General features: G+C 57.7%; 1 protein-coding gene across 1 annotated transcript; it reads right to left on the bottom strand.

The window, feature by feature from the left end:
* Positions 1-1,377: 1,377 nt before the first annotated feature.
* Positions 1,378-18,527, bottom strand: ADAMTS8 (ADAM metallopeptidase with thrombospondin type 1 motif 8). The gene is made up of 9 exons (XM_075442458.1): positions 17,925-18,527; positions 10,503-10,742; positions 9,859-9,991; positions 8,699-8,866; positions 8,211-8,509; positions 6,878-7,061; positions 6,382-6,554; positions 6,115-6,290; positions 1,378-4,850 (listed from the first exon to the last, which is right to left on the bottom strand). The coding sequence occupies exons 1-9, from the start codon at positions 18,525-18,527 to the stop codon at positions 4,118-4,120; spliced, it is 2,709 nt and encodes a 902-aa protein (XP_075298573.1). The 3' UTR covers positions 1,378-4,117.

Below are 18,527 nucleotides of genomic sequence, written 5' to 3'. Positions count from 1 at the left end.
CTGGAGATCAGGAGAGCCCAGCCCTTGGAGGGAGGAGGTTCGGGAACAAAAGGGCAAACCACCGTTCCAACACGTACCTGGTGATGTTCACGCAAGGGCGAGCAGCCTGTGGCATCCTACGTCCTCCGAAAGTGCCGTAGACGAGGAAATACACCGATAAAATACAATTACTCCTGACTGGGGAGCAGCACTATTTGCAGCACGGGGTGGAGGGTCCAGCCATGGGTTGACCCTAATACTTTCCCCCTGATGGGACTAGAGAAATGCATCTCTCTGCCCGCTGGTCCCCGTTGCCTCTGGGCTACCATCGTGGATATGGTGACAGAGAAGCTCCCCCAAAGTTTATTTTTTTCATCCCACTATTCTTTTCTAAAAGTTAAATTATGATGGTTATGCTGCTACGATTAATTCAGGGCTTTTTCCTACCCAGTAACGTCCCGAAGCCTTTGGCATTGTTTAACATTCCAATTATTCAACTCCAACCCATGACAACAACAAAAAAAAAAAACAGGTGAGGGAAAAGCCGGGGCAGGCTGCAGCCTTAATGAGCTGGAACCCGGGGCACGGCTGTACGGGCGCCAAGGGAAGCCATCTAAAATGAATGTCACACCTGGTTATAAATAGGGTGGCATGCGTCGCTGTGCCCATTAACGTAGCGACACGTCCCGTGGCGATGCATTAACCCTTTCCCTTGCCTTCCCATGGGGCTAAATATAGGCTGCCCAGCTACAGCAGCATCATTTTCTGGCTCCGTCAGTGGATGGAAATCACCAATACACAGCAATTAAACCACAGCCATTACTCAACATCGGGCCGCTCTTTCACCTAGGACATCTAGCAGCAGAGCCTATTTGACCCGAGCAAAGATACCCAAATTACCGTGTAATGAACCCACGCTCATTCCGGTGAGATAGCTCCAGGTCTGCGTTGCCACATCCCAAATTTCAGCGATCCTGTGTTTCAGAAGGCAGCGCCGCACCTAGAGAGACAGCACCAAGCTCCCACTATCCACGTTTATTATAGAGCTAAGCGACAGAGCCAGCATGCCCCCTGTTTTAGCCCTGTTTGGGCTGTACGTCCTCCTAGGAAGCAGCAGAATTATCTATATTTATGCATGGATAGAGAGGAGGCAGGTGCTCATAAACAGTCTGCAAAACAGACTATTCAAAATTTCTGAGAAATAACTTTTGCTCCCTGGGTTTTGTCTACTCTGTCATGTAATGGTTTGGTTTAGCGTCTTAAAACTGAATTGGCCATTTATTTAAGGCTGAATAAGCATGGAAAAGGGAGATTTCAAGTATTGCTCTTGTTATGGAGATAAAATCAGTCCTAAGAAAAGTGCAAATACAGACAAATGCAAAGGGATAAGAGGCAGGAAATCCTTTATTGAAGGGGTAAAGGCAGAGTCAAACAGACTGTTCTCAAAGTTAAAAACAAATACAAACAAAAGGCTAAAAACCAGAAAATTATATCCCTCCCCCCTCCCCGTTACAATGAAAGTCCAAAGCTGAATTTGGGCTGGGTTTGTTATGCTTACACAGCTCGGTTGGCCATCGCACCCTGATTTGGGGGCACCAGGGAGGAGGGAGACCCCAGCCACGTACCGAAGTGGTGACACGATGAGCAGAGACGTCCCCTCTCCGACCCTGCTGCGGGTTTCGGAGTGAGAGCAGCATGGTAAAACACAGTCTTTATTTTTTTTTTTTTCCCCTTCCCCCCCCCCCTCCTTTCTAGACAGCTACTGTACAAAACCAAACAGAAATTTATAATAAATACCTAACACAAGAGGCTCAGTACATTGCTACAATCCTTCACTGAAGGGAAACATATATATACATATATATATCCTAATATATAACCTCTTTGACTTAAATCAGCGGAAAGGCTACGTGTTTCTACGGGAAGGCTGGGGCAGGAATCCCACTTACCATCACCCAGACCCCTCAACCGAGCATCGCCGCCTGCGGTCCCCCAGCGGGTTCCCCAGCCTCCTCCTTGCTGGAAAAGCAGCAGGATTTGCCCGCAGCAGGGAGTTTTTGCATCTAGGAAGCTCTGGTGAAGCAACAGCGCGGCAAATATAAAAAACTTGGAGAGACCCTTCGCGTGCACGACTCCTGTGGGATAAATGCGGCCGTTTTCCTCAGCACCGTCTCAGGTTGGAATTTCTAACCGACCTTAAATGCTTGGTTACAACGCTGGAGAGGAGACACACGCTGGCCTTAAAGTTCAAACCCTCGCAGGCTCAGAGGGGAAAAAGAAAATAACCCTGCAAGGCTACGTGACTTTAGCATCCAGCTATTTGCTAGAGAGAGAGAGGGCTTAAATTCCTGGAGATTAATTAGCAGACAGAGAACACTGCCCGAAGGTAGGTCTGAATGACAGCCCAAACAGCTCTGCATCCAAACTCTGCAGCTGGCCTTGATTAATTTTTTTTTCTTTTCTGAAAAAAAAAAAAAAGGGCCAAGCTCTTGGTACCCTCAGTCACTGGCTGTAGCCCCTTGGTTTCAATAGGAGTAACCTATGGGAGATAAAAGCTGAATATCTCAGGTTTTCAAATAAACTTTTGGGTTCCTGGCACGGCTTTGGACAAGCAGTTCATCCCACAGTCCCATCCCAAACCTGCCTGGCTCTTGAGAAAAGGGTCTCACGGGAGCTTAGATCAGGCAAGAAAGACAAGAAAAAGGATTTGCTCCACAACTGCAAACGGGGAAGCTCAGACATTGCAAATCCAAGTCCTCCTCCTCCAGCCCTTCTCCCCTTCCTGTGAGAAAAGGGCTCTTCCCGCTGGAAATTCAACATTTTGCTGCCGAAAAGGGAGCCATGGCAGGGTACAGGCATCTGCAGGGATGCAGCGAGGGACATCAAGAGAGGAGCCTGGAGACACCAAATCTCTCACCCAGCAATGGCAAAACCTTCCCAAATTCCATCCCCGCTCCCCAGGCACCAGCTGCCGCCAGCACACGGACGGTGATCGCTTCGAGAGGGGGAAAGCTCAGGGACTGAGCAGCCATCTGCACCGGGGCCAGACACGCCGGGAAGGAAGAGCTCCAGCCTTGCCAGGCTCGGTTTTAGACCGGGAATTGCTCAAGCAAGGCTGGAGCCGGGCACTGGATCCGAGCATCTTCACATATCCCGGGAAAGCAGAGGTGAAGAGCAGCACTGGGCACCACGGTGGGCAGGGGAGAAGCTCAGCATCTGCAGATCCTGAGCTCAGCCCTGCTGCTGCGAGCCAGGTAATCTCCAAAATTAACCCAGAGCTGAGAAAATGAGCCTACAGCTGACTGAAAGCCAAGGACAGGAGAGAAAACACTGCCAGGCTCGAGGGTCCGCTCCAGAGGGGCGACGGGGTATCGCAACAGGCATTTCACAGTCAGAGCGCTGCGGAATTAGCAATTAATTAACCCTCATGGCAGCCCCGCTAGCCAGGTCAGGTGTAATTAAGCTTTGGTTTTACAGGCATGGGGTTGCCGCTTTAGGAGTAACGCTGGGGGTGTTGGGAGGCAGAGGTTTGTCACCTTGCTGGTTATAAACCCAGCGGACACCGCCGTGAGCATCTCGCCTGTCCTCCTGCCCGATGCCTGCCAGGATCTGGCCCTCGGCTCGTTCCCACAGCCAGATGAGTGATTCATCTCCCAAGCCAAACCCACAGCCAAGAGAACGCTCCTCAAGCTCAAGGACACCCACACCGAGAGGGGACGGCAACCTAATCCAAGCCTTTGGCAAAGGGATCCTGATTTTATCAGCAAAGCCACCCACCCTGGACCTCCTCGACCGGCGGCTGGGATGGAGCAACGGCAAAGCCAGGTTCTTCCAGCATCAAAACCCCAGCGATCCTTACAAACGGCGTCCGCAACCGCGTTGAGCGACAGCTCTTCGGAAACACCCCGCAGACACGCTTGACAACTCGCCTACGAGCGGCCAGCCAGAAAGAAAGGCAGGAAGAAAGCAAGGAAAAGAAGTGATTCCTCCCCGTTTTGCCGCTGTTATTCCCCCCTCTGAGGTAGATGTCGATGGGGTGGGGATGAACCGCTGGAGAGTGGTTTTTCGCCTGGCGAGCGAGCCGGCGGCATCCTCGCCGCCCTGCCCCGGCGTCCCCGGCGCGGGAGCCCGTCCCGGGTCAGCACTGCCGCAGCACGCAGGCGGCGGTGGCCGGCGGTGGTCCCGGCGAGCTGCATTTCTCCGGGGCGGTGATTTTACCGGTGTAATCGATGCAAGAGGCGTTGCGCGTCCGCAAGCCCTCGCCGCAAGTTTGGGAGCACGGGGACCAGGGACCCAGGCGCCAGAGCGGGCAGGGGACGTCTCCGCAGGGCTTGATGTCCTCGGGCTTGAGGGCTCTGTCGCAGGCAGAGGAGGTTTGACCCTCCACGTCCCGGCAATCCACCGTCCGCCTCTGCCAGCCGGAGCCGCACGTCTTGGAGCACTCGGACCAGTCGCCCAGGACCCACTGGGAGGTCAGCATCGGTCGGATGACGTTGGCCGACTTCTTCTCTTTGTCTTTTTGCTTGCTGAAAGGGACGTCCTTGGGGATGAAGAAGGTATACTTGACTTTTGGTGGGAAGACCTCGCTGGCGATGGTCAGCAGCTGGACCGTCAGGGGCTCCGGGAGCTGTCGGAAGCTCTGCAGCCTCTCCAGGGTCGTCATGGAGCCGCTGTACTTCAGGATGGTCCCCTTAATGAGGATGTCCTGCTCCATGGCCGAGATGGCAAAGTCTCCATTCAGCAGGTACTTGCCCTCGAGGGTCCTCAGGGCCAGGTAATTCCCGTCGTGCCGGACCCCGCGGTGGCTGCGCTGCTTGATGTCGATGTTGGTTGCCCCGGCAGGGATGGTGACGATGTCGTTGTAGCCGTATCTGCACAGGGCAAAGGGATGCGGTTAGTTTGCTGGAGGGGATGGCATTTGGCGAGTGGGATCATGGCTCTGCAGCCACCTCTCTGTCACCCAGGGTGCTCAAGAGCTGGAAATATCGCAGTCGTGGCAGATGTGTGCTCAACTGGAAGATTTTGCTGAATTACATGTGAAAAAGAGCGGCGCAATCAAGCAAACAGCCCCACGGTTGCCAGCCCTGGTGAGAAATTCCCCTTACTCCCTTTCTTTTGAAGTGTTTGGGACTAAAAAATATGACTTGATACTAACTCAGAAGCCTTTTCTAGAAGATGGCAAGTACTACGGCAGCGAAGCCAGCCCTGTCCACGGGCGGAGGGCTCTGCACCCTGGGCACATCATTTGGGAGGGTTTTGCAGCCACCAGCACGATGCTGTAGCTACCACGCTAATCTCTCTTTAGCCAGCCACAAACAATTCACAGGAGACTGGAAGCCCCATTTCAGCTGTCTCCCTGGAAGGAAACCATTTGGGAAATGTAATTCGACTGTGTGAGTCACCTCACTGCACAAAAATTGGACACGTTGGGCTTTTGCTACCGATCTTTTCAACAAAAGCCTGAAATTCAGCTCTTTGGCAAAGCAACGGAGGTCTTGGGTGAGGGAAGCGGCCGCCTCAACACCCAGTGGAGGGCTACAAGGATGATGAGGGGACTGGAACATCTCCCCTACGAGGAGAGGCTGAGGGAACTGGGCTTGTTCAGCCTGGAGAAGAGAAGGCTGTGAGGGGACCTAATAAATGCTTATAAATATCTGAAGTGTGGGTGTCGGGAGGACGGGGCCAGACTCTCCTCAGGGGTGCCCAGCGACAGGACAAGGGGCAATGGGCACAAACTGAGGCACAGGAAGTTCCGTCTGAACACGGGGAAGAACTTCTTCCCTCTGAGGGTGACGGAGCCCTGGCCCAGGCTGCCCAGGGAGGCTGTGGATTCTCCTTCTCTGGAGATATTCCAGCCCCGCCTGGACGTGGTCCTGTGCAGCCTGCTGTAGGTGACCCTGCTTCAGCAGGAGGGTTGGACTAGATGACCCACAGAGGTCACTTCCAACCCCTACTATTCTGTTATTCTGTGGCCCAGGACTGAACCTCACCCCCGAGCCCAGGAAAAAGCCATTGAACTGTTTATATCCCACATCAGCCCTGGAAATACATCCTGGGGAGAGGTTCATGGTGTGAACTCCTCGGGGAGGGTTTTTCTCCCCACGGCCCACCTCTGCAGACCCCCTCTCCCCTTACTTGGATCGGTTGAGCGAGCCTGATATCTTCCTGCAGGTCGAGCCGTTGCCGCCGCACACCCCACACTTGTCCAGCTTCTTGGAGGACCCGACGACGTGATCGCAGCCAGCCTTGATGCACTGCCCGTGGACGCAGATGGAGAGGGTCTCCGGTCCGCACAGCGTCCCATCGATCACCTACGATGATGCAGGGGGATGCAGGGGAGCAATTAGGGCATTTGACCTGAAACGGGGCAGTAGGGCAGCTTAGCATCACCGAGTATCTTACTTTGGCCTCGAAGACTTTAAATTCACTCCTCCCTCTGGCTCGGCAAAAGAGCTTGCATCGGTCTCGGGGCGATACTCCTGCATACTTGGGAACCCACTCCAGGCGATTCCCTTCCAGATCTGTCAAGTTGTAGCCATTGTACTTCTCGCACTGCTGCTCCCGAAAGCTTTTCCCTGAAAGGAAAGGCAAAACGTGAGCCAAAAGCTGCGGGAAGCCGGCAGGAACCTCCGTCCTCCTCTGCTTCGCGGAGATGCGGGAGCGAGACGAGGACAGCGGAGTGCAAGCAGAGGAGGGATGCCACGCACCTCCCACCCATCTGGAGGGGATCACAACCCCCAGCAGAAAGCTATTGCCCTCCCCAAAAATATGAATATTCAAGGGAGAGTGGAGAAACGGTGATGGGTGCTGGAGAAACGGGGGGGAGGGAGGTGAGAGCGCGGTCGGGAATCGCATCCTTTCGCAGCGCGGATGAGCGGCTTCGCCAGGCTGGGCTTACCGTCCGGCGGGCACTCGTCGGTGTGGCAGGACTGGTACCTGGCGCGCTGGCCCTCGCAGTAGCTGCCGCCGTGCTGGGGCTTGGGGCTGTCGCAGTGGCGATAGGAGAACTGCACGCCGCCGCCGCACGTCCGCGAGCAGGAGCCCCAAGGGCTCCATGGGCCCCAGCCGCCGTCCACCGCCGGCTGCAAGAGGCCATGAGAAGCTGCTGGATCCCTCCCCGAGCCCGTCCATCCCCGGCTGCCTGCTCCCAGGTCTGGAAACCTCCCCCCGAGCTCGTCTCCCCGCATCGCCAGCCGGGGCCCCGACCCAGCAAAGCACTTCAGCACATACGAAGTTACTACTGACTTCCACCAGCCTGCTCACATGCTTAAAATTAAGCTTGGGTTTAAGCACTTTGCCGACCGACTCTGAAATCACCACTAATTCCCCCAGCAGGGCAAAAAGTGGTGATTTAATCGCAGAACTGCAGCTGCTTGCTCTGGTTTGGACCAGCCCATGCCTCCGCTAAAGGCATGGCAACGTTTACCTACGAGCTGGGCTTGCCAGTAATAAAGACTAAGGAAAGGAGCTGCTGAAGGAGAGATACCCAGAAAACAGATCCGGCAAATCCAAAGGAGATGGCAGGTGTCAGAGGTTTGGGAAGGGCAAAGTGAGCCAGCAGCGTGCCCTGGGCTGCCAAGAAGGCCAATGGCATTCTGGGGTGCATTAGGAGGAGTGTGGGCAGCAGGTCGAGGGAGGTTCTCCTTCCCCTCTACACTGCCCTAGGGAGGCCCCATCTGGAGTACTGTGTCCAGTTCTGGGCTCCCCAGTTCAAGAAAGATGAAGAGCTACTGGAGAGAGTCCAGTGGAGGGCTAAGAGGATGAGGAGGGGACTGGAGCATCTCTCCTAGGAGGAGAGGCTGAGGGAGCTGGGCTTGCTCAGCCTGGAGAAGAGAAGGCTGCGAGGGGACCTAATAAATGCCTCTAAATATCTGCAGGGTGGGTGTCAGGAGGATGGGGCCAGACTCTGTTCAGTGGTGCCCAGCGACAGGACAAGGGGCAATGGGCACAAACTGAAGCAGAGGAAGTTCCGTCTGAACATGAGGAAGAACTTCTTCCCTCTGAGGGTGATGGAGCCCTGGCCCAGGCTGCTCAGAGAGGTTGTGGAGTCTCCTTCTCTGGAGATATTCAAGACCCGCCTGGACAAGGTCCTCTACAACCTACTGTAGGTGACCCTGCTTCGGCAGGAGGGTTGGACTAGATGACCCACAGAGGTCCCTTCCAACCCCTACCATTCTGTGATTCTGTGAAAGGGTTGAGCCCCAGCCCATCGGTCCCCAGTCCCCCGTTACCTGGGGCTTCAGGGCATCCCGCGGCAGGCAGCGGCCGTCCCAGCACAGCCCGCCGGCTTTGCAGGGGGTACCGTCGGCCCACGGCAAGCTGCCGTTCTTGGTGTGGCAAAGGGGCTCCCCGCTGCCGGTCCTGCACCAGAGCTGGGCGCAGATGTCCTCCTCCGTGGTGTTGGGGCAGTGCTGGAAGCCCTTGCCGAAGATCTGCTGGCATTGCTGGTCCAGGCTGTACAGGGCTCCTCGGCCGGGCAGCTCGGCGGGCAGGGCGAGGGGGTCGGCCGGGGCATCGAGCAAGCAGTCGCCTGGGCAAGGAGCAAGAATTAGGCTGGGGACATATCAGGGCTTGACGCCACAGATTACACCAAGCAGGGGACCCCAAACCTCTGTCTGTGGTCCGGTTTGACCCCCTTTCATCCCACGCACCCCTCCAGGCATCGCAAAGAGCCCGAGCGATTAAGGAAAAGGCTTTTTTGAACGATGAGGGTCCTCACCGTGCCCTCCATCCAGGAACTCGGTGAGGTACATGGCGCTGCAAGGGGACCAGGGCTGGGTCTTGTTCAAGTGGATGAAAAGAGGAGCCATCATATGGTGCTTGCCGAGGGGCCCGAAGAGCCGCTCGCAGGTCTTGGAGTCATCGTGGGGCATGCTGAGCACATGGCCTGGGGAGCAGAGAGCATCGTGAGCCGCAGCCTCCCAGCCCCTGCTCTGCTGCAGATGGGGCTGGGGCAGCCAAGAGGGTCTACTGGTTACCAAGCAGCTCCTATTGCTGCAAAAACTATTTGGTTCAATAAATCAGAAGCAATAAGCAAAACAGTGGGTGCTCGCTCTGTCTTAAAGGCACAGCCCGTTACACGCAGGGCGAGGCGGCTCGAATGAGTCAGCGCATCTCTAGGAGCGGCAAAACAGGGGGAAGAAGCGCTTGGCTCCACGCCTTAGCTCATCACATCAGGTAAATGCACCAATTTACACCAACTCGGGGACTTCTCAGAGCATTTGCTGGCGCAAGCCACCTTCTGCCAGCGCCAGATGCTCCCCAGCGCTGCCCGAGGCTTGGCGGGGGGTACTCGGCCAGGAGATGCTGGCGCTGGGCTCCCCAGTTCAGGAAAGATGAGGAGCTACTGGAGAGAGTCCAGCGGAGGGCTGCGAGGATGAGGAGGGGACGGGAGCATCTCTCCTACGAGGAGAGGCTGAGGGAGCTGGGCTTGTTCAGCCTGGAGAAGAGAAGGCTGAGAGGGGACCTTAGAAATGCCTCTAAATATCTGCAGGGTGGGGGTCAGGAGGATGGGGCCAGACTCTTTTCAGGGGTGCCCAGCGACAGGACAAGGGGCAACGGGCACAAACTGAGGCACAGGAAGTTCCGTCTGAACATGAGGAAGAACTTCTTCCCTCTGAGGGTGACGGAGCACTGGAACAGGCTGCCCAGAGAGGTTGTGGAGTCTCCTTCTCTGGAGATACTCAAGACCCGCCTGGACAAGGTCCTCTACAACCTACTGTAGGTGACCCTGCTTCGGCAGGAGGGTTGGACGAGATGACCCACAGAGGTCCCTTCCAACCCTACCATTCTGTGATTCTGTGATACATCCCCTCTCAGCAGCGGGGCTGGCCGTATCGGGCTGAAAAAGCAGAAACCTCCCGGGAAGGGACGCCTTACCCAGTTCATGAGCCAGGGTGTAGGCTGCCTGCAGGCCCTCGTCCTCAATCACCGAGCAGCTTTTGTTGCGGTCGCACATGGTGCCGATATCGGCCACTCCCAGCGTGTCGCAGCTTTGGTGTCCACAGAAGTCCTGTTTGGGAGCAGCACCGAGGAGGGGGGGTGAGACAAGGGCGAAGGGGTGTTTGGTAGCCCCCAATATCTCCGAGCGGAGCTGGGCAACCCACCAGGGCTCTGCAACCCAACTGCAAACTGCTCCCCGGTTGCTTTGCTGCGAGCTGCTGTTGCGCCGGGGGAGGTTTAGATTGGATATTAGGAAAAATATCTTTATGGAAATTTCTTTACTGAAAGAGCGGTCAGGCCTTGGACCAGGCTGCCCAGGGAAGTGGTGAAGTCCCTATCCCTGGAGGCGTTCAAAAAATGTGTAGATATGGCACCTGAGGACATGGTTTAGCAGGCATGGTGGTGTTGGGTTGATGGTTGGACTTGATGATCCTAGAGGTCTTCTCCAACCTTAATGATTCTATGAGTCTATGATTCTAAGCTCCATCCTTTGCATGGTGGTGGGATCCCTCCTCTCCCTCCCAGAACACCTCAACCCCTCTCCTCTCCCCTCCAGACCATCCCCAAGGCACCCTCCAGACCTGTCTCGTCAGCAGGATGGCGGTGTCGTAGTGCTCCGGGTGCCGGTCGCTCGGGGGGTTGAACTGCTGCTGCCAGCTGCAGAAGTTGCGCAGGGTGAGCCCGCCGTTGTCGGACACCTCCGGCCCCGCTGCCGCCTCGTCCACCACCAGCACCTTCACCACCACCAGGTTGATGGAGTTCTTCAGGCTGGGGTGCTTGTAGATGCGAGCCGCCATGGACATCAGGGTCAGGACGTGGTTCTGCGGGGGAAGACAGAGGCAGGGTGAAATCTTTGCCACGTGGATCTTTTTTTCTTTGGTTAGGAAAGGAGAAATCAACCTCATTTATGAAGCCCACCACATCCAGACCGATTCAGGCAGCGCTGATGGACCAAGTGCTGCCTTTTCTGTACGTGATGCTTTACACCTTGCGCCGGCGGGAAGGACGGGCGGGACAAGCCCACCCCTGCGTGTCCTTCTCCACCTGCCACGAACCCTCTGCACCCAGAAACCCTGCGGGAAAACCTCACGCGTCCCTGCGAGTGCTCTTGCATATTCCCAAGGGATTAACCCTGCCCTCGCTGCCCCGGGGCAGGAGCTACCTCGTGCACAACCTCCCGTGGGTGCAAAACGGCTGTAAAACCCCTGCCCGCGCCGGTCAGGAGGGTTTGAACCCAACACCCTCGGCGACAAACCGGGGCCGAAGCGCTCTGACAGCCCAGTCTTCACCCAGCAGCATCCCCTGCTCAGGCGACTGGGATGAACCGGAGATTACTTCACACGTCAGACGCGCCAGCGACGTTTTGGCTGATGTAAACATCTTATCGGAGCATCGAAATTCCTCCTCTGCTTGGCACCCGCTCCCGGCCCCGGAGTCAGGCGAAAAAAATGCGGCTATTACACAATATGGTGTTGGGAAAGAGAAAGTGGCTTCTCTCCTCCCCAGATGCATCACACCCCGCCATCTGCCCTCAGCGCCAGTATCTAATTAAACTGGAAGGACTCGGCGGAAGCCCTCTCCGACGGCTGAGTTTCACCCCAAATCCATCTTCCCCGAGTGGAGCTGGCTCTGCTCGCTGAGCCGTCGGGACGGCGATACGCACAAAACGCCGTTTTCTCCCCAAAGAGGGAGGTGTGTAGGGAGGTGCCCCCCTCCCCTATCAGCCACGCCGTGTTTGCGGCGCCGAGAGCGGCTCATGGGGCAGAGCCGCTCGCCCAGGCTGGTTGTGGCCATCTTCAATTTTTCTGCCACATTTTATCCCGGCGCTGGCAGCCCCACGTAAACAGATGTTTCGCTTCAGCGGGACGCGTCCCAAGTCCTCCCCGGCTCATTATCCCAGGGCAGACCCCAGCAAGGATGATGGGAGTGCTGAACAGCCTGGTTTATTTAGACTGGCCAGATCTCCGCGACATGACTCACATCCCAGCCCGAAGCATGCAACAAATGCCACGGAGAAGTCACCGCCGAGGCAAGAAACCCAGGGCGAGATCCCCGCAAGCGGCTGCTCCAGGGGACCAGGGGAATTGCTTACCCCGTGGGGAGAGTCTGTTGGAAAACTTCCTAAAAATATCACAAAGCCTTCCTAAAACGATGCCTGTGGAGACCTAGAAGGGTGCTCTACGCTGGAGCTGCGCGTCACGGGATCACCCATCGCTTCCAAGGGAGCAAATCCTGCCCCGTCCTTTACCAACCCATGGCAGGTTTCTCTCCATCCTGGCAGTCGTTAGCTGGGAGCTCTCAGTCCCCACTGCAAATCCCCCAGGACCCTCAACCCTCGCATCCTCAGCCAAGAAACCCTTTCAGCAGCAGGAACAGAGGGACTCGGAAAACACCCGTCCGCCTTCCCTCTGCCTGGAAAGCGAAGATGGAATAGCAAACCGAACAAACAGCTATTTAGTGCAGATTAAAAGGTCAAATTCACTTGTTCCACCATCTGGTGTCTATTTATACCCATCCCCGGACCGTGCGGGAGTTGGTTGGGTTTCGGATGGACACCCCGACCGCTCCGAGGAGAGCAGCAATCCACCTGCAGCGCCTTGGCTCGGCCGAGGGTTGGGAGCTGGGGCCAAAAGCAAATTACAGGACCCCCAGGGCTCAGGAGAGGCTAGCTGAGCGCTTTCGGCCAAGGGCGAGTTGAATCCCGCTCGTCCCATCCTCCCCGCGCCTTTCCAAGCCAGATACGGGGCAGCCACGGGGTTTGGGGAACCCAAGGGCGCACACGGTCTGGTTTCTGCCTCCTTGCAAGGCACCGCAGCACGGCGGGCGCAGGGCGCTTCGCTGCCATTTCCAACCAGAGCCCCAGGAGGTCTTGGCAGGATTTCTGTCCGACTGATAAATAAAACAGGGAAATCAGCCCTTTACCTGCTCTGGGGGGAGAAGACACCAGCCCAAGCCTGAAAGGATGGCGGGAGCATCCCTCCTCTGACCCACGCAGGTCTCCCAAGGCCAGGCACGAGCATCACAGCTGAGCCACCCTATTTTTTCCCCCCGACTGGAATCCTTGTCTCTCTCTCTCATCTCAGGAGGATCAAATTCCACCCATTTCTCCCCCCAAATGAGGGTGGGATGCCTTTTGTCCGACGCACCTGCATTACAGCAGCTCTGATATCCCTCCTGCCATGGCATCACTGCTTCTGGGAGAGCCCCGAGCCGGGCGCGTACGGGTACCACCAGCATCGCCCAACACCAGACTGCCAGCGGCAAACAGCCGGTGCCGAGGGTTAGCAGCAGAAAAAACAAATACAAATCAGAGCCTGGGGAACTGAAGTGGTTGTTTTTAACCTGATAACGCCGAAGGATTTAAATTTCCGAAACAGGTTCTTGCAAAACCTCTGCCTACATTCTCCTCCGTGGGAACCACTCGGAAGCTGAAGCCTGCGGAAATCCCCAAACTGTTGTTTGTTTGGGGCTTTTTAAAAATTCTTATTCTTTTTTGGGGGGAGAAACTGCTCTCACACAGACACTAACTGTTATTGTGGTATGCACACACTGATCTAATATCGCCGGACCCACCCAGCGCCGAAGGATGGCAGCGAGCACCCGCGCAACACCCCAGCACAACTCGCCTCCCAGCCCCGGAGATTAATGCTCAACCCGACCTGGGGCTGTAGGTCAGTTTGTTTGTTCAGGATTATTTCCCACCCCTCCTTCTTTTCTCCCTAGAAGCCAACATTTCTGTAGGGGTGGGGAAAAGGGGAAATAAAAAAAAAAAAAAAGGAATGCTGAGATTTCTGGAGTGCAGACAGATGGAAGGAAGCAAACACCGGGTCAGATGCGAGGGCTGCCCAGCTTTTAAAAAAAAAAAAAACAACAACTGGTAAAAACATATCCCAGCCTGCGTCTCTCCCCCGAAGTGACATCTGCGTGCTGGCCCCCCGGCTCGGATACCCGCAGCGGCTGCCCCGTGGATTGAAGCCTGGGCCAAGAATTTCCTTGCAAAAACGTGGGTGGTGGCCAAGGGGGACACCTTGCCAGCCTGCTGCTGTGGCTGGCTGCCCTCCCACCTCCCCAGCTCTCTGCCCCATCCCTTTTCTGTTTATCACTTGAGTTTTTTCCTCCCCTTTTCTCTCCCTCTTCGCTGGATATTTGAGGCTGACCCACAAGAGCAGCAATCACCCCTTTTCAGGGCTGGGGAAACTGAGGCACACGCAGGACCGCCACCACCTCTTCACAAGCGTGGAAGAACACGAAGCAAAACCCCACTCCGAGAGCACATCCCGGGGCAGGAGCAACTGCTCCCGGGCTGCTTGGGTGGGAGCCGGCTCCCTTCCCACCGCGCTTCCCGTACCGAAACCCTCGATCATCGGCGGTCACCGTGCCAGAAGCAGGGCTGAGACGCGGCAGCTGTTGAACATCACGGGGCAACGCGAGGAAGCGAGTGCATCGGCCAGGGGAGTATTTTAGGGAGGCTGCCCGGTCCTCCGAGCCCTTGCACCGAAGCGGATGCAAGCTTGGGGTTCCAGCTGGGGGACAAATCCCGGAGGGAAAGCACCAGGAATGCTGGTGGATGACAGCATCAGCGCGGGTTCCCCTTTGCTTTGGAAAAATCCCCTTTAATCCCACCCCGGGTCGCCTTTGGGATGGGCTCAGGAGGGGCCGGCTCCTTTTGTCAAGGGATTAAGCGAACTCACCCGCTCAAGCTGCGAAATATCCTAAAGCGAGCCCGGGAGCCGGACACGAGGGGACCTGAGGCTCCAGGGTGGCTTTGGCTTTACCTCCAAGGTCGCTTTGACGGTCGGTCCCGGTGTCAGAGAGCCAGCAGCGGGACCCCAGCAGTGCCCCGTGCCGCACGCTCCAGCACCCGCCTGCTCTTAGAGGGAAGGGATTGCAGCAGCGCTCCTAAAACCTCGTAAATCTGCCTGGAAAAACCACAGAAGCCAGGCGAGGAATCCCAGACCGATCTCATTTTGCCGTGGTCCTCGGTCATTACCAGCTCTTGGAGTCGGGGATCGCAGATTCCTCGCTTGCAAGAGGAAGGGGGAAGGAAAAGGAGATGGTAGCCACCATGTTTGCAGAGGAAAGCTTGGAAACGCATCTCCTCCACGCCCAAGAGCCCGGAGAAATCCCACCGCAGGAACCCGCCGCTGCTGCCAGCTGGCTGGGGATGCTGCGGCCGGGTTTCGCAACCGCCCAGTGCTTTCGGTGTCTCGGCAAGCGTCCCCCGAGCCTGGCAGAGCATCTCCACGAGTGCAGGTGCTCAGCCCCAACACCCTGGACGTCAGAGGGATCAGCCCTTACGCTGTCTCCTGCCTCAGTTTCCCTACATTCAAACCCCCCACTTAATTCTCTTAGGGATGCTCACTGCCCTTTTATTCTTTTTCCCCCCCAAGCATTTCAAGTCCTCAGCAGGAAAAAAAAAAAAGAGGGTAACCTCTGTGCCCAGGCTGGGGCCTCTCACCCAGCCCTATTTAAGGGGGCTCTTCCTAATCACTGCAGGTCCCATCCTGCCAAGTCCTCCAGGACCCGCCTGCCCCTCTCAGGTGTTGCTGCTCAGCACCGTCCCGCTGCGAACGCCCTCCCCAAACACCAAGCCAGAAGAACGATTAAACCCCCAAATTTCAGGTCCGGTTCTGCCCTCGCCTCATCGTTTCCTCCTGGTTTACAGGAGGATTGATGGAGGTGGAATTGAGCTCTTGTTATCTAAATGAGGTTAACAGCTGAGCTGTAACGGCTAGGATTGATTAGAAATAAGTCATTAAGAGCATCTTCCTAGCAACAGCATGACACTGATTATAACTTGCAATGCTTGAACACATCTTATGGTGACCGTCTTGTACTTGAGCTGTTACAGCTTATGCAAGAAAATAACTGGGAATACAAACAATGCTCGTGACCTTTAATAAATATTTGGTAATTAAAGTGCGGTTACGGGAAGAAAGCTCACTCTATAAACGTGGTTTCTTCTGACTCAACATTTCTACTCCCCGGGCATCTCCTAGTCCGCTCTCTAAGGTCTCACCAGCTTGGGCAAGCCATCACCTCTTGTTGGCCCACAAAACCTAGGTGCTTAGGGAGACAGGAGATGGCTATCTGGTCTCCTGAGGTAGCAGCAACCGTGCTTCTCCCTGCATTTTTGCTGCTGCTTCCGAGCCCTCGGGTGCTCGCCCGGCTGCAGAAGGTGCAATAAACCATTTTTCCTGTCCTCTTGGCGAAACTTCACGTTACTCAGGGAGTCCTTTCTACCACTCTTTATACGCCTGTTGCTTAAAAATTCAGGTTACTCCATTGCAATCTCTGCTTTTGACTGCTCTGAGCTCTGGGGAGGTGGCGGGGTTGTCACCAAGCGCGAACATCGCTCCTTGCCCCTCTGCCCTCTCTTCGTGCCAGCCCGGCTCGGTGGCACGCAAGCAAAACCCAGCAAGGGACGCGACCTGGGTGACGCCGAGCAGCTGGAATCAGCTGGAGCTCCAAGGTTTCGCGTTTCTCGAAGTTAAATCACAAACACTGCTTCCGTGGGAGCGGAGGAGCTGGATGAAGCCCTCGGGGGAAGGACAAAGCCGGCAGAAACGGCAAAGCCAGGCTGCCGAAACCTGAATTGGGACCCGAGGACGTGTCCCCGCGGGGAGCATGGTGGCGGGGAGCTGGCTTGGCAAGAGACAGGGGGAAAAACAACCCGGTGGGGATGGAAGCGGTGGGTCCGCAGCCCTGCGGATGGAGGCAGGGGGCCGAGAGGCTGGGATCTCCATCCCCGGGGGTCTCCACGGGCAGGGTCTCGGTTGGAGGAGGGGGAGCGTTTCTGGCAGGGGTGGCCGGGGGAAAGGGTTGTTGGCGCATCTGCTCGGCCGCTAACAGGTGGCTCGGAGCGGGACCGCGCATTACTCAGCCCCCGGTTTATTTATTTTTTGGCCCCAGCTCCCACCCGGCAGGGAGCTGAGCCCATGGCTGCGCAGCGCGGCTCTTCCCCCGTCGCGTTAACCCGCTCCGTCCCTCACCGACGGGGACACCGGGCCGGTGGGACACGGCGGTGTCCAGCCCGTGGATGTCCCCAAGCCCACGGAGCAACCCCGCAGCCTTCGCCGCGGGGATTCGCAGCCCCTGCGCAGCGAGGGATGGAGGGGACAGAGCCAGGGTCCCCCGCCCCGTCCCCAGCTCTGCCCCGGTGTCCCTGGGGCCGGGCAGGAGAGCGGGGCAAAGCGGGATGGGAGGGAATGGGATGGAGGGATGGGGGGGTCACAGGGATGGGTGGACAGGACGGAGGGATGGGTGGAGGGGGTGGAGGGGAACGGAAGGATGGAGGGGGACGGAGGGGGAATGGAGGGATGGAGAGGGACGGAGGGGGAACGGAGGGATGGAGAGGGACGGAGGGGGAACGGAAGGATGGAGAGGGACGGAGGGGGAACGGAGGGATGGAGGGGGACAGAGGGGGAACGGAGGGATGGAGGGGGACAGAGGGGGAACGGAGGGATGGAGGAGGAATGGATGGACGGAGGAGGACGGAGGGGGAACGGATGGACGGAGGGGGAACGGATGGGGAATGGATGGATGGAGGGGGAACGGAGGGGGACGGAGGGGTGGATGGACAGGACGGGACGACAGAGGGGTGGATGGACGGAAGGAGAATGGATGGAGGGGATGGAGGGGGTGGATGGAGGAGATGGAGGGGGTGGATGGAGGGGACGGGGGGACAGAGAGGTGGACGGATGGAGACGGAGGGAGTAGATGGACAGAGATGGAAGGGGCAGATGGACAGACGGATGGAAGGGGGTGGATGGAGGGAGATGGAGGGGGTAGATGGACAGAGGGGACAGAGGTGGATGTATGGATGGGACAGAGAGGGACGGATGGATGGAAGGGGGACAGAAGGGGATGGATGGATGGATGGATGGATGGGGGGGACAGAGGGGGTGGATGGAGGGGGACAGAGGCTGACGGATGGATGGATGGGGACGGACGGATGGACAGACAGACGGAGGGACGGACGGCCACCCACGGCGGGCGCTTACCTCCACGTCCTCCCCGTAGAAGCGCACCATGGAGGCATCGGCCACCAGCAGCGTCTCGACGTAGCGCGCCTGCGAGACGAAGCGGCGGGCGCGGCGGAGCCGGGGGCCGGCGGCGGCGGCGGGGGGGGGTCCCGGCGGCGGGGGGGCGCGGCGGAGGAGGCGGTGCGGCCGTCTCCAGGGGGGGCCGGGCCGGGGGTGAGCCCCGAGGGGCTGCAGCTCGTAAGCGGCTCCGTCGAGGAGGAAAGCGGCTCGCAAGCCGGCCCCGCCGCAGCGGCTGAGCACGGCGGGGGAATCGGGGCTCCCCTCGACGGCTCCCGAGTAGAAGCAGCCCCGGCGAGGCGGGCCCCGTCCCGGGGGGGCTCGGCGACCCCCCAGACGCTGGAAGCGGAGGCGGGGGGAGAGGAAAGCGGCGTCGGGGCGGAGGCGGAGGACGACGGCTCGGCCGAAGGCGGCCAGGCGGAGGGCCAGCTGCCCCGGGGGAGCGGGCAAGCGGGTGGGCAGCAGCGGGGGGGGGGTCTCCGGCGGCGGCGGGAGGGCCCACGCGTGGCACAGCAGCAGCAGGTGGAGGGGGGCCCGGCCCCCCAGCAGCGCCCGCCGCCCCAT

This window comes from Opisthocomus hoazin, chromosome 24, assembly GCF_030867145.1.
Source record: "Opisthocomus hoazin isolate bOpiHoa1 chromosome 24, bOpiHoa1.hap1, whole genome shotgun sequence".
Classification (NCBI taxonomy): Eukaryota; Metazoa; Chordata; class Aves; order Opisthocomiformes; family Opisthocomidae; genus Opisthocomus; species Opisthocomus hoazin.
The sequence above is the reverse complement of the archived record's forward strand: the minus strand, read 5'-3'. Positions and strand labels throughout refer to the sequence as shown.

Bases quoted from the DNA above. Each gene is read 5' to 3' on its own strand.
- ADAMTS8 (XM_075442458.1), bottom strand. From the start codon at position 18,527: ATGGGGCGGCGGGCGCTGCTGGGGGGCCGGGCCCCCCTCCACCTGCTG. The intron at 9,992-10,502 runs GTCTGGAGGGTG...GCTCCCAAACAG, and splicing joins CCATCCTGCTGACGAGACAG to GACTTCTGTGGACACCAAAG. The intron at 6,291-6,381 runs GTAAGATACTCG...GCATCATCGTAG, and splicing joins TTAAAGTCTTCGAGGCCAAA to GTGATCGATGGGACGCTGTG.